The 23501-nt window shown below is 46.5% G+C and overlaps 1 protein-coding gene across 1 annotated transcript in view; it reads left to right on the top strand.

Annotated features, from left to right (window-relative positions):
* The window catches only part of LOC119436158 (phosrestin-2-like), a 336154-nt gene that overhangs the window by 267367 nt on the left and 45286 nt on the right, over positions 1–23501 (top strand). Inside the window, exon 5 of the mRNA XM_049656422.1 lies at positions 6733–7024. Coding sequence (XP_049512379.1) covers positions 6733–7024 — 292 coding nt within the window. The remainder of the gene's footprint in view (positions 1–6732; positions 7025–23501) is intronic.

A 23501-nucleotide genomic window follows, 5' to 3' on the forward strand; every position in this document is an offset into this window, starting at 1 on the left:
ACAAATATAACTGCTTATGGTCAGCGACTTTGGAGAACACAAGGAAACTGCATCTCAGGTTATGCAGAACAAGGGGATACGCAGAAACTGGTTTAAGACGGACGCATGTATCCTGTTGTACATGCACGTATCTGTGTTCCTCTGCATATGCACTGATGGCCTTTTCTTGTACTACAACAAATGAAGCTATGCTGCGAAGACCGCATCTCACTTAGGGTAAGTTTCGGCTTTATTTTATTAACACAGAATCAGGGGCAGAAAGACAGAATTAACATAGCATGGAATTATGAGTTGTTCCTGACACCTCCCTTAATAAGTGCACACAAAGTATAAACATTCAACCAGCAATTACGTCATAATTCGTAAGTTAGAGGGGCATCCCGTTCATCCGTCTGTAATCTGGCATGAAGCGGAAGTTGCCTCCTGTTAACAAGAATGGCGGTGGCTACAAAACATCACAGGTCCGTGTCATAAGTCCCGCTCGAGAAGACATATGAGGCAGTTCACATCTTCTCTTCCAGCTTCGGCGGCAACAAAGCGCGTGCATTCATCCAAGGTGACCAGAAAAGCTTGAGTTCTTCTAACGCCTTCACCTTTCTTCTTGAGCTCAGCAAAATGAAGATGAATGACTTCGAATGGGATCGTTGAGTATTCTGGCAGTACCCTTCTGTTCCCACAAGGCTTGTAGATTGATTTAACCATTTGACATTCATGACACGTTTTGACGTAATTGGCAACATCTGCTTTCATGTTTTCCCATGTAAACCTCTTAGTGAGCTTGTGGTAGGTCTTCCAAAATCCACCATGTCCTCCCGATTGTGGACTGCTGTGATATAACTTCAGGACTGTGGGCACTTTTGTTTCAGGAACATAGAATTTTCCCTTGCGCAGCTCTATCTCTTGCGTACCCTCCCAGAGTTGCATCAAGTTAAAACTTCCTTTCGAAATTTCTTGCGGTACGTGGAGTCGGGATAATGCGTCAGCGTCCTGATGCCTCTGGCCTGGCCTATGCGCTATGTCGAAGCTGAATTGTTGAATCTAGCTCACCCAGCGGGCTATTCTGCCCTTTGGCAGTGCGAGCTCCAAGAGATATGTTAATGCCTGATTATCAGTGAAGAGCTTGAAGTATTTGCCTTCCAGGTATAGCTTCTGAAGTATCTTAGGGCCATTACCACGGCTAGTGCTTCCTTTTCCGTTGTCGTGTAGTTTTCTTGCGGTTTTGTGAATGTACAAGAATAGTATCTAATGACCTTGAGTTCCCGGCCAGGTTGTTCGTTTTCATCTTTTTGATAAATAATATCTCCAGCAGCGTAGTGAGAAGGGTCTGTGTAAAGTTCAAACGGCAAATCAAAGTCTGGGAGTGTCAGCACAGGATCGGAAGAAATGGCTTCTACAAGTTCCAGATAGCTATTCTCACATTCTTCGGACCATACTAACGATATGCCTTTCTGTGTCGGGGCAGTGAGACATTTAGTTTTTCTCGCATAGTCCTTTATAAACGCGCGGAACTTGCCTGTGAGCCTAAGGAACACTCTTAAAGAATGAATGTCATATGGTTTTGCCAGCTTCTTGATGCGCTGAACGATCTCCTCTTTAGTCTCCTTAGGTTCTTCCATCAAATACTCTTCCAAGGAATACCACTTTCCTGCAAAAGAATTCACTTTTCTTAATCTTTATCTTGAGTCTAGCAGTGCTGAGGGCTTCGAGGACCTTTCCCAGATGCTCTTCATGATCTTCCCTTGTTTTCGAGTATACAATTATATCGTCCACATACACATTACAGAATTTCCCGATGAAGTTCTTTAGCACATCGTTCATCATCTCTTGAAACCATGATCCGGAGTTTTTACATCCAAACGGCAGCCTATTGTACTCTTATATGTCAAAAGGGGTAAAAAATGCTGTAAATTTCTTGGTACCCTCTCTTAGTGGTATCCCTTGCATAGGCCAATGCGGGAAAACCATTGGAATCCTCCTGTCTTGTCAATTATTTTATCAATTCTCGGTATTGGATATGAGAATAGATCTGTTTGCTTGTTTACTATTCTATAATCTGTGCAGAGGCGAAATGACCCATCTTCTTTCGTAACCATCGATCGTAATAGGCGAGGCAAAACACGAAGTAGAAGGCCTGATTATTCCCGCCTCCAGCATTCCCTGAAGCTCCTCCTTTAACCATATCTTTTTTTCATGGCTGAGGCTATATGGCTTTCTGTTAACTATAGTGCTGTCGCGTAAGAGGAAATGCACCTCAATGGCTGTTGTGGCTTCTGGGTATGAGCCAATGTACAAAAGCTCTGAAAAGTTCAAAGGTACATCCTCTGCGGAAGACAGTTTACGATCAGTATTTTGGGCGATATGAAGTTCGTGACATCCTCTTCCTATGGTGACCAAATCATTCCAGAGGACATCAATCTTCATGCGTTTCATATCAGGTCTTGATAGGATAAAATCAAAATTGACTTTGGGCACCACCAATGCGTCAACCTTTAATTTTTCCCCTTCAAACTCCTGGTAAGCTGACGTCCATCTATTATATTCTCGGCAAGAACCATCGTAGCCGCAGACACGAATTGTCTTCCCACGCACAATGTTGTCAGCATCGACCAGGCTCTCGTTGAATCAACTTACATAAGCACCAGTATCAATTAAAACTTAGAAAGTACGGCCATCCACTAGCATCTGGACACTCAAAATGCCTGTCTTCGTGAGAAATACTGTTTCCTCAACAGTGCATTTCTCTTCATTCAAGTCCTGACCCTGTACATTGGGCGTCACACTGCAGTGTCAGTTACAATCAGTGCTAGTCTCTGCTGCCCCCAATGATGTGGCTGTATTCTTGTCACGGTAATCGCCTCTGCCGACCGACATCTCCTTATCAAGTGCACGGTATTCCGGATATGTAGCATACGTCAGTGCTAGTAGCAATTCATCCATAGTAGTAAGCGTCCTCACTTGAATCTGTCTTTGATAATGTCTAGTCATATCATGTATAACAAGAGCGATGACAGAAGAATCCGCCAATGTCGGGTCAGCAGTACGAAGCAACAGCCACTTTTCAAAAACGTACTCTTTGATATTAGTGCCTATCTGCCTGTAGACAAAAGCACTATTCCAGAGCTCTACAGGATTCATCTGAAAAGCACTCTAGAAGTGTTTCCTCCATTCCATCCAAGTAGTGTTTGCATGCGATGCTATTTGCAAGTCAACCCACTTCCGTGCGTTCCCACAGAGAAAAGGTCTCATATTATGTATGCTCTCTTCAACGGTTGTCCATTGGTTTTTGTTACAGGCATATTCGTAGTAATCTAACCAAAAAGCTACGCCTGATGAAGTGCCATCAAACCAGTCTGGTTTCGCAAAAAGGTCTTCGCGCTTCCCTCTCACATTAGCAGCTGAAACAACAAGTGCTAAGAGTTGCTGCTGCTGCTGCTGCTGCTGCTGCTGCTGCTGCTGCTGCTGCTGCTGCTGCTGCTGCTGCTGCTGCTGCTGCTGCTGCTGCTGCTGCTGCTGCTGCTGCTGCTGCTGCTGCTGCTGCTGCTGGGCCATGTGCATCGTCTGCATTTCTTGTAATGCACGAATGATACATTCTGTCTTAGAATCAGTGAAATTTTCTGGCGTCTGCATTTCACGTGCCGCTGGGGCCATGTGCATCGTCTGCATTTCTTGTAATGCACGAATGATACATTCTGTCTTAGAATCAGTGAAATTAGCTGACGTCTCCATTTCCCGGGTCGGTGGGGCTCTTCCTAAACAAGCATCCAAATTATCAAGATTCATGCTGACAGTCACACTACCTTGAGGGACGAGGTCATCTACAGAGGCTCCGGCTACATGGTAAATCGTCTCCAGAAGACTCGAAGTGGTGGTGTCCTCCGGCAGCCCGACGTATCTTTCACCATCCGGTTGGAAGCCCACGATGACGGGTCGCCCCTCACGGCACGTGATGTCGAACTTGATCTTCATTTGCAGGTTCCAGACCTCGACTACGCCAATGTAATCTTTCTACGTAGACATAGTGACTCTATCGGTTTATTGTGGCTTTGCCGGGTTTGGTTTGGTTTGGTGCCTATATATATAGCACAACCTACTATGGGGGATTGGCCATGAATCGGGCGGCAGTGGGTAGAAAAAGGATGAATACTTAAATAGGATTTTCCTACTTAAGTATGAGATAATAAATGACTTCTAATCGTTATTATTAATTTTCATGCTATAGTATCTTAAAATTTAAAATTAATATTTTTGTTGTTGTTGTTGTGGAAAATAAAACAGTAAAATTAGCATGACAGTCTCCTTGTTTCCATTACAAAGTTAATTAAGACATATGATTGGAAATCTCATGCAGGAGCACTTTCGTGTTTCTTGACTTGAATGCAGCTTTTGGCACTGGACCAATGATAGACAAACCAGGAAGCCAGGTAAGCCCAAGAAAAGGTGTTGTAGGCGATGCTGGGGCTGAAGAAACGTGTGAGGCCGTTGTGGGGTTATTACATATCGGGCCGGTCCACAGACACTATATTGTCACGAGCGGCGATCCTGTGGTCGGTGCTTGGACGACGACGACGGCGTGGCTTTCTGGTGCACGCGCTCTCCTGAACGATTGCTGTAGCATTGTGCGCCTTGCCTTGTAAATATATCCATTGTATATATATTCTCCCCGTAACAATATGTATGTAAGGCTGAGGAGCCACATAGATGAGCCGCCGCTGCAGTTATGGACGTAGTGTAAATATTCTATCCTGTCGATCGTGGCCGTAGCTCGGTTTCTTTCATTCTGTGCATCTCGCGCAATGAAGGCACCTAACCTTCCTTACTGGTCTCAATGAGGTACTTTAGTTAGTTGAGCGTTGTGGTGCGTTTTGTGTGTGTTGCGTATCTCTGAAGTGCGCAGTGCTTATCATTCCAGTTTTCATAATACCTGTCTACAGTAGCATGTTATAGTCATGCCACCAGGCAACCCGCCTCCAGGATTTATTAAAGAGCTCTCTCTCTAGGACAGACGAAGACAGAATGATTACGGCAAGCTGTGCGGCCTGTTGTCTCACTGCTTAGGCTGTTTATGCAGCCAGCTTTAGGAATAAGGCAACGGGAGGCACAACTATTTTCAATTAAGGCACGAAGTAACAATAACCCTGATCTACTGTCACCAGCGGCGTTCTGTGCGTCTTGCTTTGCGCTGCAGAGTGTCTTTCAAGAAAAGCAAAACTTTTTTTTTTCTTCAAGTCCCTCCGGTGTGACGTACGCGATGAGCCGTTCGATCGCATTCGGGAACAGCTGACTCAGGGTCCGTATTCACAAAAAGCTCTTGCGCTAGAATTGTTCGTAATATGTTCAGCCAATCCTGAGGCTGAACATATGCGTAGTGAATGCGGCCAGCCAATGGCAAAGATCACTTACAATCGAAAAGCTTTGCGAATTCAGTGCCAGAGGAACACACGACCCGCTGCGGCTTTCGATGACTATGCAAGCGCAGTTGGGATGCCCTTGCGCAATGGCACTTGTGTAATCGCATTCCAACTCGTACGGATCGTTAATTCCCTCAGCGACGCTCCCGTCCCTCCGTCACTTGGAGCGCTGTGCAAGAGAGATGAGCCGCATTCCTGGACGTGATCTATTAAGACATCTGCCCTTGTGATGGGTTCTTGGATGCTCGACGAGCGAAAGGAACTCTCTTGCACACCTGCCAGCGGACTTCTTGACAAACTACTGGCAGCGACAAGGGGCTGTCGTGCTCCTATTGTCCGTGGTCGTATGTCACATCACTGTGCCCGTTTGCTTCCCTCATACCTTATGATAAAGGGAAGTGGTGATGACGAGTCTAATGCACTTGCGCCATTTCGGTGAGCGGTGGTGCTTAACAATTCCTGCCATTATCGAGCTCGTGCTTGCATGCGTTCGAATGCTTGAGTGACCGCCGCGTAGCGGACACTGAGAAATTGAGATGTGGACAGTTCTTCAATGGCGGACAAGTGAAACATAAGCGGATGAAACGTTTATCGTGATTTTGTCTTGATTTTGATTATTATTATTATTATTATTATTATTATTATTATTATTATTATTATTATTATTATTATTATTATTATTATTATTATTATTATTATTATTATTTAGTTAGTGGTAGTTGTAGTAGTAGTTGTTGTTATTCATGTTGTAATTGTTATATACAGACCTTAGTGTTGTTCCTGGGCACGTTAAATAAATTATTCATTGATAATTAATTGATTACTCGCCGCCTAACAGTTAGACATTATTTCGTTAATAAACGCTAATTATGACGCCATTTACAGGTGATAGCCATTTATTGGCGATCGCTCCAATTTCGCGCTGACACTTTGACGCGCACGTATGCGGGAGGGATCAGGTGTTATAGCAGGAGACGCGGAATAAAGTTCGCGCGCCGACGACTCACATAAAGACGTGCAGGCACCGCGTCTCGTGCAAGCACTACTGTATCCTGCACTACAGACGACCCCGACGGAAAACCATCGGCGTTTACGTCGGCGCTTTTCAGCGCCCAATGCAAGTATTCGTTTGCGCCAAGAGGCCATGGTCGTAGCTGTTGGAAAACTGGAATGGAATGATCGTAGGTTCGATCGCAAGTACAACTATCGTTATGTATGGTACAGCCTTGCTCATAAGCGCTGTCCGCGGTTAACCGTATATATTCCTTGTTCAGCTGCGTAGTACATGCGGCCAGTGTTTCCTGAACAAGGTGCTGTGTTGCAGGTCTATCCGGAGCCCAGCGCCCCGTCGACGAGCGGTGCTACGAGTGGCGCCGCGGGCGGCGCCGATGGCAGCGTGGCGGGCCGCGCGCTGGGCTGCGGCGGCGGCGGCACCGGGGCGACCGAAGAGGAGCTGACGCCGTTGCAGCGCAACCTGCTCAAGAAGCTGGGCAGCGACGCTTACCCGTTGACGCTCCGCATCTCGCCGCAGGCACCGCCCTCGGTGCGCCTGCACCCGGCAAGGCCGTACCAGGGGAGCCCCCTGGGCGTCTCCTACGACCTCAAAGTTTACATAGGTCAGTGCGGAGAGATTTTTCACGCCACTGTGCTCTGCGACGCGGAGCAGACTGTTTCGCAGAATGAATTCATGTTCGGGATGCACCGAGTGCAGTGCGGGCAGCCCCCGATTACGCGAATAATACGCAAGCATTCATTTCGGGAACAGAAGATATACAACCCAGTATCGGCGCCACGTTAACAGCTCGGGAAACGGTGCGCTTTCTTCGATCAACTGATTTTAAGGACTGCCTACAACACTTCAGCGTACTTTGAAGTTCGCGCGCGGGCTGTGCTTCCCATGTAGTGTTGTACTCCCGGTTTCTTTACCTTTTGTCTTACACCCATTTCTTCTCCCATTGCAGGTTATCCAGGTATTCGTATGAGATTAGCATTCCTGCATTTTTCTTTTTTTCTCGTTTTTGTTAGTCCTTTATTTAACCTAAGGTACGAGTGTATTACGCTCGAGTCACGCATTGTGCTATTCGATCCGTCGATACAGTGTAGACGAATCTCTTGAGGTGGCAACAGATGGCAAAAGAAGGTGGGTGGGTGGGTGGGGGAGAAAGAGAAAGCAGCTGGTAGCACTCACTTTGACAGAAGTCATGGCGTGCGATTAGGTACACACCTCTAAAACACTTGAGCACCTAAACGCCTGGGCCCGAATTCGCAAAACCTTCTTACGCTAAATTTGTTCGTAAGAGAACATTTCAGCCAATCCGGATGCTGGACATATTATTAGCGAAGGTTCTTGGCCCATGGCAAAGAGTACTTACGAAAGAAAAGCTTTGTGAATTCGGCCCCTGATGAGAGATGCCGTATAGATGAGATGAAGATTATTTTCGAACACATGGGGTTGCGCTGACCTGCACTCAGAGTACGCTGCACGCGCGCTTTTGCATAGCGCCCCCAATGGAATGCGACTGCGGCCGCGAATCAAGCCCCCGACGTCGGGTCGATCATGAAGCCTAAACTTCCCTCCAATTCCCAGTTGAGACAATGCACACGCCGCCAAAAAGCCCCAATGCAGTTGCATCCACTAATTTGCCTTTCCAAGCAAGGCTGCACACAATTTAGTGTTCTTGGGAACAAGAGCTAGAGCACACACACACAACGCTTTTTTATGCCATTATTTTACAGGTTATGTGAATAAGACCGTCAAACATTTAGGGGCACACATCAGGCCCCTAGAAGCCAGTGCGAATAAAAAAAGAGGAAGTTTTTGAAAAGCATTGTGACTGTGAAAACTAGAAGAAAAAAATGAGCAAGAATGTACAACAAAGATGCAATGCTGATTTGAGCGGTGCTGCCGAAAGGTCGACCTTTTTTCACACACGCACGCACCGATGCACGCACAGAAAAGCAAACGCGCCCGATCACGCACAAAGGCAATTGCACGCATCAACTTCCGCCTGCAGCACTGCCAGAGGGCTTAAGTGCTACGCCATGTTTAGTGAGAGCGCCTCCTTCGGTCTAGGCGAAAAAAATCTCCTGGGAGCAACAATAGGGCGAACTATAGATATTTTCCTGAATGTCGCGTGCCCCCTATTCAGTCGAAAGAAAAAGATAAGTTCTTCGGCGTAGAGCTTTTCATTGCGTTGCGTTTATTCAGTGTACCGCTTCCGAAGGACTAAAAACGCCATTTCTGAAGAACACAGGGGGTATTCTTTGCAAGGTAAGGACAGGGGCTTTCCGTAATGGTATCCGTATCTGTAAGGCGCGGGAATGTGCTCTCTTTACCGAGACACTTTATATATATATATATATATATATATATATATATATTGGAATCTCTTTTCAATACGCACTACGTGGTAAAAATACGTCAGCTGTGATCGAACACAGTCATCCTACGCGAATCTTTGATGTAATTGAGCTCATATACTTACAGGGGTAACTGTGGAACGCCCCAATCGTATACTACACGTTTCATCTCTTGCGCTTACTCGAGCTCGTTGAGCGGCCGCTTTCTCACCTTGTCCTCAGTATTGACGCGAGTTCGAAAGCGCTCTTGGTTCACCAGGTTTCTGCGGGCTTTTCATGCCGCCGTCTGTTGTACGCTCGCAATAATTGTCCGCGGCGCCACTTTGACGAAAGGACCTCTGCGCAGCACGCTTCCTATCTATAAACCAGAATATTGATCGCTTATAGGTGGCCGCCATCTTTTAATGGGGCTGCGGAGACTCGCGGAACAAACGGCCGTGATAGTGCTCAGCTTGTTCTTACCGCATACTTGCCTCCCGTAGTCACTCGTCAAGGCTTTGTCGTCATCTGTCCCGTCACAAACCCACAGCACCTGCGCGGGCCGTGCCGACAGATGGTGACAGTGGTCGAGATTAAGCGCGCTTGCACTAAAGTCAGGTTTGAGAGTAAAATATTCTGGTCTATATACTCACGTGGACGGCACTTCGCCTCATTGCTTATAGACAGTTTTCTAATGGTGCGATTGACCTGCTTATCTTCCCATCTAATTTCTCTCTATTTCTCTGACAGAAGAACTATTTATATGTCTACTAAAAAATGACTACAATTACTCTGTATAAAGTGTCGCGTGGAGTACCACAATGTGGAATATTAAAGCTCGCATTTTTTAAACATTTGCCTCATTTACTCAAAAATTTTTAGTTATCCGCATTCCATGCAGATGACATCTGCAAATGAAGTTAGTGCCGCAAAATGCGTGTTTTGCGTGCATGCTCCAGGAGCCACCACCTGCATCGAAAATATCCTGCGCAAACGATAGCTTAAAATGTTGCCAGAAAAGTGTGCTGCTATATCACTTACGGCTACATCCTGTGCGAGGACCTGAAGGTATATTCGTCACCCAGATAACCTATGTTGCCAGTCACAAATGCCTACATGTGACTTTCGATGAACAGCAGACATGGTCGGCACATATATGACATCTAAAGAAGCCTGCCTCTTTTGCTCTTATCTTCAAGCAAGCTTTCGAGCCGTGCTGGCAGGTACTCGCTCAACTCCCTCTTTAAAATGTATACAGTTCTCCGCGAAAGTTTCCTTCAATACAGCCTTCCTGCTCAGCATGAGCTCTCCCGAGCCTACTTGAAGATTTAAGAAGGAATGCAAGCGAAAACGCTTAGCATTTAGGATATGTCTTAACCTCCCGGCCCATCAAATATGATAACACTAAAAAAAAAAGCAGGTGCCTCTCACTACCAATTCAGCAAACCCAGGAGTTAAGCTGTGCTCATGTGCAAGCGTCCAAGACTTTCAAGTGTCCCTGAACATTTTGTTGCTGGCGCATATCTTTACGAAGTAAGACCTGCTGCCGCCTTGATACCAGAGTCCTTCTGCGCCTTTACTGCCTCCTTGGAAGCTCTCAAACCAGGCATAAAAGCAAAACAGGAACTCCTGAGCCAGAAATAAACTATTTTAAGCTACAACACATTTCATGCTGCTACGAATGACGTCGTCACATGTACGCTGATGGTTTGGTAACAACTGAATCTGCTATAGCTGTGACAGGCTCGAAGCTGAGCCACAGCACCTCTAACGCTACCACAGCGCTGGCTGCACTGCTTACAGCGTTCACTTACAGCTCAAGACAGCCAGTGAGCTCCTGACTCGTCTTTACAGACTCACGTGCGCCCTTTTTATCCCTGAACTCGCCACGCGCCAATGGCCTCCTTATCATTGATGTCAAATGATAGCACACCGAAAACCTGTGGGATACAGGGCGGCGTGGCTCTTCAGTGGCTTCTCTCTCACTGCGGAGTATCAGGCGACGTATACGTGCAGACAGCGCCGCTGGTTCAGTGCACAGCTACAATACAGAGCAACTTCCAATGCATTTCTCTAGCAGTGACGGATCACGTCTTGTGTTTTGTTTTGCATAGAGCTCAGGGCGGGCTATCTGAGCTGACTCAGAGCAGCAGTACACGGAGCTGTTTGCACTTACGACCCTATATATGTGCGAGCTTTGCAACCGCACCCGCCGCGGTGGCTTAGCGGCTATGGCGTTGCGCTGCTAAGCACGAGGTCGCGGGTTCCACTTCCGGCCACGGCGGCCCAATTTCGATGCGGGCGAAATGCAAAAAAGCTCGTATATTTCGATTTAGGTGCACGTTAAAGAACGCCAGGGGGTCAAAATTAAGCTGAAGTCCCCCACTACGGCATGCCTCATAGTCATGTCGGGATTTGAGCACGTAAAACCCCAGAAATTATTTCATTTTTCTTTCGCATACCATGTGGCTTTAACAGGCACGATCTGCCATGTGTACACCATATTCGTCTCAATGTTACCAATACAGAATACTTCACATTTAAAATTAAACGGAAGAGAACGCCAATGTGCCCAGACTGCAACATATACGGGAAAACATACGACATTTAAACTGCTCTTTCAGCCTATTCAAAGCAGAAAGAACCGTCCCGAGTCATCGCTGAATATACTTGTGCATCAAAGACTATCGTGCCTTGGGCTACTACGTGTACTTGGCCCACGAACTAGCGCTGCCTGTGCGTTCCGCGCAACAAAGTTACATTTAACCTTTTTGAGATACATTGGGCTTCCATTAGTTTGTATGTTGCGCGTTGCGGTTTGTTTTGTGTACGTTGTGTGTCTGTGACCTGCACTGGGCGTAGCATCTCATTTTCTCAGCCTTCCCATCTGACTAGCATGCTAGGCGTGCCGCCATGCAAATCTCTCCAGGATTCATTAAAGAGCCTCTCTCTCCGTAGAAAGGAAAAAGTAAAGTTGAGTGAGTGTTTTGTTAGCGCATCGTGCTCCTAATTGCACATTGCCGCAGCATGAGTTTCATTCCCTATTGCGGTGGCCGGGATCAAAGAGCTTATTTTCTTCGCCATGTCGTGGGAGTAAGGTGGTAGCGTGATGGCACTAGGATAATGACAGCGGTGATGGCGGCATCGCGGCGTAATGGAAAGGTCGCACAGAACAAAGCCAAATTCATACTCTTAACTGCTGTAGCATTTAAAGAAAGTACCACGAAAGTGGCGAGATCGCGTATTGATAGAGGTAGAGCCTTATATCAGATAACTCGAAAACGATACCTCGAAAACGGCTGCAACGGGGGGTCCCGTTGAAGTCGTTGAGATTAGAACCCGCGTCCGCATACCTTTTACGTAATCATTGTATTGAATGGATAATAAACTTAAGCTGAAACTGAAAGAAAGCTACAAATCCACCTTTGAAACTCTATACATCTCTACGTGAAAGTTTCTGTCATCACCCGCACCTCTTCACATAACGCATGGTCAAGTGCGGTCTGGACATTGGTTGTTTGCCTGCTAAGTTACCAGCACTTAAGCTCTCCGTCAAAATGGCGTCTTTCATTTCACCCATTTTTGCAAGCAATGCAACTAAATTTACGAGAAGGATTTTAAGAAAGAACACCCAATAAGAATAATTAGCTTAATCGTATGCTAAAGATCGAAGTCCTCAGTAATGCAATGACCCGCAGGAAAGTAAGAAAACAAAACACGCTATCAAACTGCTAGAGCGGTACATTTCAAGTCAGCTATGTGCCTTTCGGGAGCTGCAGAAATTACTGGCGCGCCCTCGGCCTCTGACTCGTCGTTGCTGCCACTCACCAATCGCTGCTTACCAGGGTCACATTCAACGATTCTACACTAACAACAGTTCATAGAAAATACACAAGGCACTAACATTGATCAACCAGTTTTTTTTTTTCGTTTTTTGTTCTTGCTTTTCTATCGTTTCTATTTGTTTTTCGCCTCCCCTTGTTTCACTTTTTTTCGCGTTGTTTGTTGAAGCTAGCTAGTTATTCTGCCAAGGAAGTTGGCTCATAGTTAATGGCGGCAGCAGGGCTCGGCTATCCACGTGCCATTAGTTGCTCAAGCGATGAATTGGAGACGAAAGGGATATATGTGTTCATTTTATCTTGCACGCGCAGATACGATGACGCCTGAGAAAGAAGCCCACACAGAAATTATTACATGCAAGAACGCAGGCAAATGCCGTAATTATTCGGAGTACAGTGCTTATGCAAATGTAGCAATCATAATTATAGATGCTCGAGGGAAGCGCGAAAAGCAAGCAAATGCGTTACAAGGGCAGCGAAGCATTAAATTTTTCGCAATCATCACTTGAGCGAGAACGAGGTGCGGCGTGCTTGAGCGGGCGGTCTGTGCGTTGGAGAAGGCAAATGAGTAGAAAACATAACTTTCCTAAACGCAGGCATAGGAGGCGAGCTTCACCACTAGAAGGACCGGCGCTGCCGTCAGTGCTAAGTACTATATTTGATCACATGACAACATCGATCGAAGGCATAGGGAATGGGTACAGTTCTGTTTGGGTGTTGATTTGCCTATAATCAGTACAACGTCACAGTGAACTATCTTCTTTGGGAACAATACTTATAAGAGACGCAAAAGGGGACGTTGAGGGCCCTATTATTCCAGCGTTCAGCATTTGTTGCAGCTCTTGTTTCAGCCATACTTTCTTTTCATGAGAAATCCTGTAGGCTCTCTTCCGCACAATAGTCGTGTCGCGAAGTTGGAAAGGTACTTCGGGTACAGAAGCTGCAGGTGGATATGTATCGAGGCATATAAGTTCGCGAAAAAGTGTCCAAAATCCTTAGTGCATTTGGCAGTCCTCATCTGTGGCGGTGTCTGGACACTTGAAACCAGGGAGTCTAGAGTCACTTCATCTTTCCAAGAAATGTTCATTCGTAGCTTCTTCATGTCGGGTTTTGACAGTATAAACAATAATTCGACATCACGCATAACCAACGCTTCTACTGTGAAGTCCTCCCCAGCCAAATGTATATTGACTCTTGTCCAGGTATGCAGTGTTCGAGATGATTCATCGTAGCTCTTAACCATTACCACTTTACCTTGCCGCATATCATTTGCCTTCCCCATGCTTTGATTAATCAGACTCACGGAAGCTCCTGTGTCGACTAGAGCACTTACTTCTTTTCCGTTAATAAGCAGTGCAGTTTGCAAAACGTTTGATCGAATCAAGTAGACAGCCTCGTTTTGGTTACACGGGTGGGGCTGTGCACCCACATTTATTCATTTTTTGTCTCCTTGACGTCTCGGTTGCTAGGGGAATAGTCAGAAGTTGCGCTTCTGGTGGATGCTGTCATCGCTGTCACTGTATTATCCGGATGAACTCTGGCTGGATGGATCCAATTATGCTGTGCAACGGGCCCAGGTGCTTCATGGCAAACGTCCTTAAGGCACCCCAGTAGGTCTTCAACTGTGTTGGGCGGCATTATTTGCACTTGCCTTTGGCATTCCTTTGTCATACCATGGATGACTAACGGTACAATAGACGACTCAGGCAAAGTAGGATCTGCTAACAGCAACAGCCGTCTCTTCTCGTAGAAATAGTCAATTAGTGAACTTGAGCGTTGTTTGAAAAATATAGCTTTGTCCCATCGGTCGACCGGGTTCTGATCAAAAGCCGAGATAAAACTTGCTCTCCAGTGATCCCAGGTGTCGTCCTGGTAACCTGTTATGCGGAGCTCATACCATTTCTTGGCATTGTGTACAAGGAACGGTGTCATATGTTGCACTTTATCCTGTGACGTCACCCAGCAGTTCTTTTCACAAGCGTATTCAAAGAACTTCAGCCAAGTGGTTGCCGACGCGGACGTCCCATCGAACATGTCCGGCTTCACTAATTCAGCTTTGGGACCATTGTTAGCGCGCAGAGTCTCTGTTAGCATAGCAAGCAATTGTCCATGTTGCTCAATTTGTGATGCCTGCACTTTCAACATCTGCTCCATAAGTATAGCAATGTCCTGGCTATTGTCATTTCGAAAGGGCTTGCTACTTGATAACTGTCTGAAGTGCTTTTCATAGTCGGACATTTTGATATTGATCCTCCACATACCTCGGCTGACGAGATCCGCCTCTGTGACTTTAGCCTTACTAGCGATGAACTGGAGCAGGCTCGGTGACGTCGCTGTCTCCTGGACTTCGACTTGTTCTTCATCTTCTGCTTGGTATGACGTGACGTACCGTTGTCCCGCTGTAGTAGTACCAACTCGTACTTCTATCCACATCCTGTCGGGCTGCGCCAAATGTAAAATAAAGGATCCGAGACTGATCAACCTGTTGAGGGTTCCTGAAATAAGGGACCCTCCTACTTTGACTGACAAGTCACTTTTTCAAATAAAGGTTTATTCATTCCTTTGATCCTCTTCTTCTTCGTCTCTCTCTTCACTTCCTCTTCTTATTTTGACCCGTACGTTACATAAAGGTTACGTGGTCACGGCAGCATAAAAAATTGTCGCAGTTTCACCCGAAAGGCGAAGCATCAATTGCGATAGCAAATTAGTAGAGAGCTATACGGTGTAAGGATAGTAGTTTTATCAGCTGTATAAACTTGGACATGCAGCAGCACCAGCATCGTGCAGAACTGTTGTCGACGCCGTCGGCGTTTTGCCCGCGTTCGCACCGAACGCGCGCGGCGTTTTTATATAAATACGCATTTGGAGCCGCAACTAAACGTCGCCTCCAATCTCTCTCCCTCCCGCCCCCCCCCCCCCCCAAAAGCTTTTTGCGCGAAGGAAAAAGTCGCGTTTGCTCTCTATATATGGAAAGGAGAAAAGAGACGCTTAATTCTGCAGCTCTTCAGGGAGCACGGCGCTGAACGCGCGTTTGCTCTTCGACGCGCGTTCGCTCCCTGTGAAAGCGCGCGTCCCTCGCGCCCTTTCACTCGCACATACAGCGTCCGGAGCGCGGCGACGATTTCATCGCCGTTGACGTCATACGGAACCTCACGGCGAACGGCGACGGCGACGCCGACGGCAGAAATCCTGCTTTGGAGTGTCCATATAATTGCTATCGCAATAAAAGGCTTTCTGGCTTTTACCCGAAGTAGTGACAGAACAGAACCATTCAATGCTCTGGTCGGACCATCCGCACCACAATAAGCATTGTTCAAATCGGTAGTTCTCAGGGATTGTCAAGTGCACTTTGTCTAATGCATGCGTTTGGTCACAGTAAGCATTCTCGATTTTACACCACCAGCAGTTATGAGCTCGTAACCGTAATGAATATGTCCGGAATCATCGTCATTGTTCTCTTAAAAATTACAGTTTCGTCCATAATGCGAAGCAGCTGGTAAAGCGATAGATGGCGAAATATTTACACTCTTTCGTGCGACATTGGTTAGAGTAAAAATTTGCAGAAGCGAATGAGCAATTTTCTTCTGAGAAGAAACACAAAACTATAATGTCAGTGATACCTCTAGTCCGTCTCGTCCGATTCCATGACTTGTTAGCATAGGCGGATAATAGTAAAGAGGGGGGGGGGGGGGGGGGGGGGTTACTAGCTGCAGGTGGATCTAGCCTTGCGAAAGCTTCCGCCGATCGCTTCATCGGAGCACCACTTATCAGATGCAGTAGCGTCGGTCACAACACAGAGTGGTGAATGTAATGGCGAGGGCTGATTTTAACTGGATCACATGAACCACGAATCCATAGGACGGTGAACAAGCGAAGCAAACTTGTCACAAGAACGAACTCGGTGGCTTGATGGCTTGATCCCCTGCTTCAAAGGGGATGCTCGTAAAATCCATCCCATGGTAAGAGATTCGCCAGTTACCTGTGAAACACGCACAAACATCAAACATTTATGCTCTCTCTCTCTTATTTTTTTCATCGCTGCTCACCAAGCTTTTTTCTGCTACGCCATGAAACCCGACGTCTCCGTGGCGCCGCAAGATTAAGAAGAGGCCGCCGCGCGCTAATCATAACAGATTGTACCAGGCTCTGATAATGACGATGAATGGGGTTCAATGTCCCAAAGCAGCACAGGGGCTACACGAGACGCGCCGTAGTTCATTTTCGCCACCTGTGGTTCTTTAACGTGCACCCAGGACTTGGTAGATGACCTCTTTTTCATTACGCCCCCACGGGAATGCGACCGCCGCGTCTGGAATCGAACCAGTGAGCCCCTGCTCCGCAGGAGGGTGCCATAGCCACTGAACCGCCACTGAAGGTGTACCTGGCTCATCATATAGCTGTTTTATTTTTCGTTAGATAAATTATAGTGACAAGATACTAAGCAGATGAAATTAATAGGGTGTATCTTCGTACGAGTTGTATTCCATTGTATTCCACGAAAAAAAAAATGCGCTGAAAAAAAAAAAGAATACGCGGACAAGTCGAAGACGGCAAACTGACGCTGTGTTGTCGCCTTGAACTTAAACGCGTTCATTCTTCTTTTTTTTTTAAGCGAAGCTTTATAGGCACCAAGTGTCGGCGGTGGTGGTGGTGGTGGCGGTGTCACGCTGAAAATTGGGCCAATTCTGGCGAAAGTGCAGAAGAGGTCCAAGCTCAATGACACATACCAGGGACAAAAATAAAGAAAGAGAGAGGGAGAAAGAAAGAAAGAAATAAAGAGAAAAAGAAAGACCGAGAGAAAGAGAGAGAGAAATTTAGAAAATAACCATGAAGGTCAGACAAAGAAAGAAAGAGAGAGAGAAAGGAAGGAAGAGATATAGAAAGAGAGAAAGAAATAAAGAGAGAGAGGAAGAGAGAGAAACAGAGAGAGAGAAAGAAAAACATATAGAGAGAGAGAGCAAGAAAATCACCACGAAGGTCAGATACACGCACCGCAAGCTTCGCTTACCCCCATTTTCTCGACAGGGTAAGGGCTGGTAAATTTTTTTCTGGGCTAAAATTCTTTCTTCAAAAAAAAAAAAAAAAAACATTGCACCACATTGGTAGACAAGTCATTTTTGCGTGCATTTCCGTCCATAAGCTCTCCATTTTTCGACATTGTGCGTTTTTCACAACCTGTGCCGCCAATACCTAAAAAGCTGCACACAACAGCCAATGAATATTCGTTTTTTTTTCTGTGCATTCACGGGGCAAATAGAAATAAGTACACACAAAAGAGTTTCTAAATGAAAGTCATCGCTATGATGTACTACAATAAGGAGCCCCAAAACGCCTTTTTCTTTAAACCTGAGCAACACGCTGGAATGTGTGCGATACCATTGAAGGATTATATACCCGAATAAATGTTTTGAAACGGATTTTTAATACGAACGGAGATAACGAGTACAATGTTTATTTACCCGTTATACCCCTCATCGATTCCTATCAGCATTGGGGTGAAATCGATAGCAATGCCGTGTATGCTCATTTCTTCCTTTTTCTTCTTTTCGCGGTTCGCTTACGGTAACCAGCCGACGTTTGACGACTGACAAAGTCACCCGAGAACGACAAGTGAGTGGTAACAGGACGCGTGGGTAGCGTTAACAATCGCCGCTTCCCCTGTTAAGATCAGGGGCCATATTCGCAAAAAAACGTATTGCGCTAGAATTATTCCTAAGAGAAAATTTCGGCCAATCCTGGTTCTGGACATATTATTAGCGAAAGCGACCGACCAGTCAATGGCAAAGGACACTTACGAACGAATATCTTTGTTCCTGCAAGGGTGTACATGCGCGTACGAGATATTACTAGCGAGAAATTCGGGGTCAAAGCGATCGCCCACTGGCTGGAGTTTGTGGGCTATCGTCGCCCTAGAATTTCCCGCTGTAATTACTAGAGGGAACTCTGGGGCTGCAGTCGTTAAGCCACCATGGGAATGACGGGTAGTACACGGATTTGTCTCATCTTCGTGCTTGGGGCTTCAGAAGTTCTTGTGGCTTCGTTTATTACGCTTTATTAATGGGCCTAAATTGAACTAAATGGCCTAAATTGAACTTCTGCACTTTTCTAAGTGCAGAAGACGCTGTGAACACGCTCTAAAGACGATTTAAAGAGGCTCTAAAAGACGCTCTAAGACCGCAGGAGAGAGAGTGAGCGGAAGCTGAGAGGGGAGAAGGAGTGGGCGAAGGCTACACTGCAACACACAAACACGGAAATACCTTCCCGAGCTGCTCGGCAAAGGCAGCTATTTGCCGTCAGGTAACTTCCGTGAGAAATGTGCATGAATGGCAAGTGGCCCGTAGACATCAAAGATAACCTTTTGATTTAGTAAAGTAGAAGTCAATCAGCAAATTCAGCTCATTGCTACGCCTCGGATGCAGGCACGGAACGGCAGGCTATTGTGTATGATTTTGCAAAAATTCCTTCAGTGTGCTATTATTTCAGCATGTGATACGGAGAGTGGAGCGAGTACGAACGTCGAGCATAAGAGGTAGCAAGTAAACAGTAAGTACATTCTGCGGTTTTGTAAAAACAGAAAGATTTCTTTTTTTTTCTTTATCTGTTACAGAAACGGCAGCAAAAGCGAAATGCTCGTTTATGTGCCAAAACCACGATTTGATTATGAGGCACACCGTAGTAGGGGAGTCCGGAATAACTTTCACCAGCTGGGGTGCTTTAACGTTTACTTGCATATAAGTACACGAACTTTTTTTTTTCTTTTTTTATTCCGCCTCCATCGGAATGCGGCCGCCGTGGTCGGGATTGAACCCGTGACCTCGAGCTCAGCAGTGCAGCGGCATAGCCACTGAACTACAGTGGCGGGTCACGTAGGAATGAAGTGTCATTCTGTACAGTAATTACACGATTTGCACTTCAAAGTTAATTACGCCAACGACTACAATGGACGCCGTAGCAGAAGATTTAGGATTAATTTCGCATAAATACGTTTCTCTCAAAGGGAAGCCAAAATCTGAAAGCTTACGGACTTTTTTCATTTTGTCCCCGTCAAAATTATTTGTCAAACGTACGACGGTGTGCTTAGCAGGGTCAATGTCGAAGCTATTCAATACTGCTGCTATTAATACTGTCGCTACGTCTAAGCCCATCAGCACGGGTGTACGCACTAGGAGCTTAATAAGCTCACCTGCATTTCGTAATGTCTTCTTCATTTCGCCAATGTTTGTAGCCATCACGACTCGCTGTCTGCTGTGGATTATCTTCTTGCGTAAGTTCACTGCTGTCACTTCGATTGATCGCTTCTTGGAAAGAAAGGAATAAATAAGACAAAAACTGGGGTGAGGCACCCTCTTTCGAACACGTGAAGGAATCAGAATAAAGACGCCATGCAAAGCGGTGGTGATGTGTTTTTTTTTCTCTCTACAATGCCTTCTTGCTATAAGGTTCCTTGTTTTCCCAATTCCCGCACCAATTCACTCCAATGGTGCCTTTTTATTTTTATTTTTTTTTTGCTTGTTATACTTGTCTATACCTCAATTTATTAATAACGGAATAGTCCGTGTATATGTTTACATCGACGTTTCCATGAACGCGCATTATCAATGTTTTTTTTATCGAACTGTGCTTTGCGGATTCAATACGAACGCCGGGGTTCAATTACGGTGTTGGCCTCTATTACCCTTTATGCTGAGAGAGAGAGAGAGAGAGAGAGAGAGAAGTGACTTTATTTGGACCGGTCAAATAGATGACGGGGTCGAGGCTGAATGATAATATCCCAGCAGCGTTTTTTGTTTGTGATGTTGAATAATGTCTATATGCTGAACATGAAAGACGACGTCATGGGCGCCTAATCGAAGCAGTGAGAACTACATATGTATGCTATACATATCAGTGTGGAAGAAGCGGATGTTGAAAACCAGTAGGCTAGATCAAAGATAAGCGCAGCACGTACTTGCCAATGTTATAGGAGGAGTCGGTGCACATCAAAGCTTCACTTCAACTCCGAAATTGCCCATCGGCACGTAACATGCCCGTACAAATCCGTCGTTTAATATGCAGACAACCATTCACTTGCTCTACTGTTCAGCAAACGCGTCTTTTCATCAGTCCGAGCGGTCCTGTACTTCGTTACAGCGTGGCTAAGGTCACCCGATTTTATCCACTGCATGCGCCGCGAGATGAAAGCCGAGCATTCGGGAGAAAAAATGTCCGCTTCAAACGTCCAGCGAATCACGTTGCTGCACGATGCGAGCCTTACTTTGACCACGGGACCAGCTATGTCGCAAATCGACAGCAGCCTTTGTAGAAACAAGGCCCCCGCAGAATAGTCTAACACAGTCGGCCTGTTTCCTTTACGGAAAGATTCTTCCGGGACACACCGGAAACATCCAATTTCCGGTTTTGGTCCAGCGGCGCTTCGCCAGACGCCTTTCCTTTGAGCACATTGCGGAAAAACTGACCAAGGACAGCACAGAGGACTCAGTGCGGACGCAGTGTTTCTCGCCATGGAACGCAAGTTTGATTCGGACAATAATGAAGCTCTGTATCCGCTCTATAATATCAGGCCTAAAAGAAATGGCGGAAAGAGTTTTGCACGACAGAAGCGCGTAGCATGTACCCTTAAAATCTATACATCCGTTAAGGTGTAATTTTGTCCCGCAACAATAGTCGTCATCAATCTCGCATGAGTTTCATTTATTGATAGCTGCTACTTTTTTGTCAGGAATATCATGCGCGTCTTAGCGTGTCATAGCACTCCTCACAGAAACGTAGCGGGTGCACTGCGGCAAAGAAAATGTATGCAACATTGATGACAATTATTATTATGGAACAGCAATAAAAACTGATGAAAGTTCCTTCTATGATGCTGGTGGCTACACCATGTACTTGTTTTTCTTTTTTTCTTTTTATTAGACGTGCAGCTGTCCGGGAGTCAGTTTAGCAAGTTCCTCGTCACTGGTGCTGAATGCGGCGAACTCAGATCTGGAACACACTGCACTGTAGGGTGCGTCAAACCTGTCTATATGCGTGCTTGTGCGCATACATACGATCTGCAAAGACGTGAGCATCACGACATGAAAAGAAACGAAAGTCAGGTTTCACTTCGTTTGGTACAGAGCGGACCTCTGCGGCGCTCTAGGCAATGTTCATGCGATCTGCACAACAAACGCATGTGCCTTACCGCTGATATGCTTTTTGGTCACACAGCAGAGGGCAAGGTGTTGGCGTTTTTTTAGTATTCTGGTGGCGAGTATTGTTTAGGATTCAGGGTTGAGGGCGTTAATGCCGTCCTGTGGCGAAACAAGCGTTACGAGAGCTGCAGCTTTGGAGGGCTCCGGAATTGGCCGACGAGGATTCTCGTGCACGTAGCGCGCGCTACACGAACGTTTTGTTTGCGTTCTGTCTCCATCCGAATGCGACCGCTGCGGCTGAGAATCCAACCCGCACTCTCGTGCTTAATAGTGCAACGTCATAGCCACTGAGCCATTGCGGTAGGTGAGTATATGGTGTATGTTTCCGTATGGTGTCCTGGTTATAGCTACAGAAACGTGAACAAACATTACCGCGGTAGCACCGGTAATATCAATATGTTTACACCCGTTATGGTGACACCGAGGTCTGGCATTCATTTCCCGGCAGCGGCAGTTACGACAACAGCAGAATGCGAAAATTGGGCAGATTTTCTGCGCACGAGTTTTGTGCAGGACAGCAAGTTTTACACCGCGCAGTTCTCACAGCCTACTTGCAATTTTGCTAATTTGACGATCAGTCATTGGATAAGCGCATAAAAGGCCATTTCTTGCTCCGACAACGGTGGCGATGCTCGGACTTATAGCAATATAGGAAACCTAAGCTAGAGATAACGTGCTGCGATTGTTTCCGAGTTTCACGAAAAGTCTTTCTGTGCTATACAGCAATAACGGTAGCTCTAGCGACAAGGACACAAGAAAGGTGACCGGGTGTGTCTGTGTCACCTTTCTTTTTTTCCGTCATGTTATAGCTGCTACGGTTGTTGTTTTAAGTGTGAATCTACTAGCCCGAAAACAAGTTCTGCCATGGGATCTTTTTTGTGCTACTGAGGACGTCTGGGCCACCAACAGTCACTGGCGACAACCGCTCACCTTTGTCTGAGCTTGGTGGGTCTTGCGACTCCTGCCTTACCCAATTTTCGGCCATGCTCGGACTCGTGTGCATGCTCTCATGCTCGAGCGCTGTCATGCCGAGTCCAGCACTGAACATGCGGTTGCGCCTTTAAAGGCACCCATGCACTCGAGCGTCGAGATAAGTGTGCTTGCAGGTCATGACCTCACTGGAACTCAACGCGTACTACGAAACACGGCGTCCTCGTGACCCTGAGCTGAGTCCTAAGGTTCTGGAAACAGGGGTGTTAAAGGCTCCAGCGCATACGTTCTCCATATGAATGTGGCGTGTGCGTCTAGCGCCTGTAAACTACCACGACGCGTGGGCACACTGGTCCGCGAAGTAAAGCGCACGCAGCAATCGATTGCGCCGATTAACATGCGATCCGCGTCGCTGCAAAGCCTCTCGGTACTTCCCCGCGGGCTACGCCGAGGAAGAGCCGAAAGCTACAGGGTGCTTCCTTCGCTGGCGGAAATCGAAGTTTCTTGCAGGAGCCACCTTCTTGCGGGATCCCGATGGAAAGACCGCCAATCGAAAACTGGCCCCATATCCTTTGTCCTCCCTATGCACCCGTTTGTTCTATTGCCTTGCGGCGAGCTTCTTAACGGTGCTTTGCAGCCGCACTACAAGGCGTGTTTCGACGTGGGTAATTCCTCGCCGTGAGGAGCTCCCGAGAGAACACCGATACCTTGCTTGTTCGAACTTCCGCACACGTTCTTCGCGACTGTGCTTACCGCGCATGCGAAAAAGCGTTTCTTGACAGTTTGGTCTTCCTACT

This window comes from Dermacentor silvarum, chromosome 1 (genome assembly GCF_013339745.2).
Source record: "Dermacentor silvarum isolate Dsil-2018 chromosome 1, BIME_Dsil_1.4, whole genome shotgun sequence".
Taxonomy (NCBI): Eukaryota; Metazoa; Arthropoda; class Arachnida; order Ixodida; family Ixodidae; genus Dermacentor; species Dermacentor silvarum.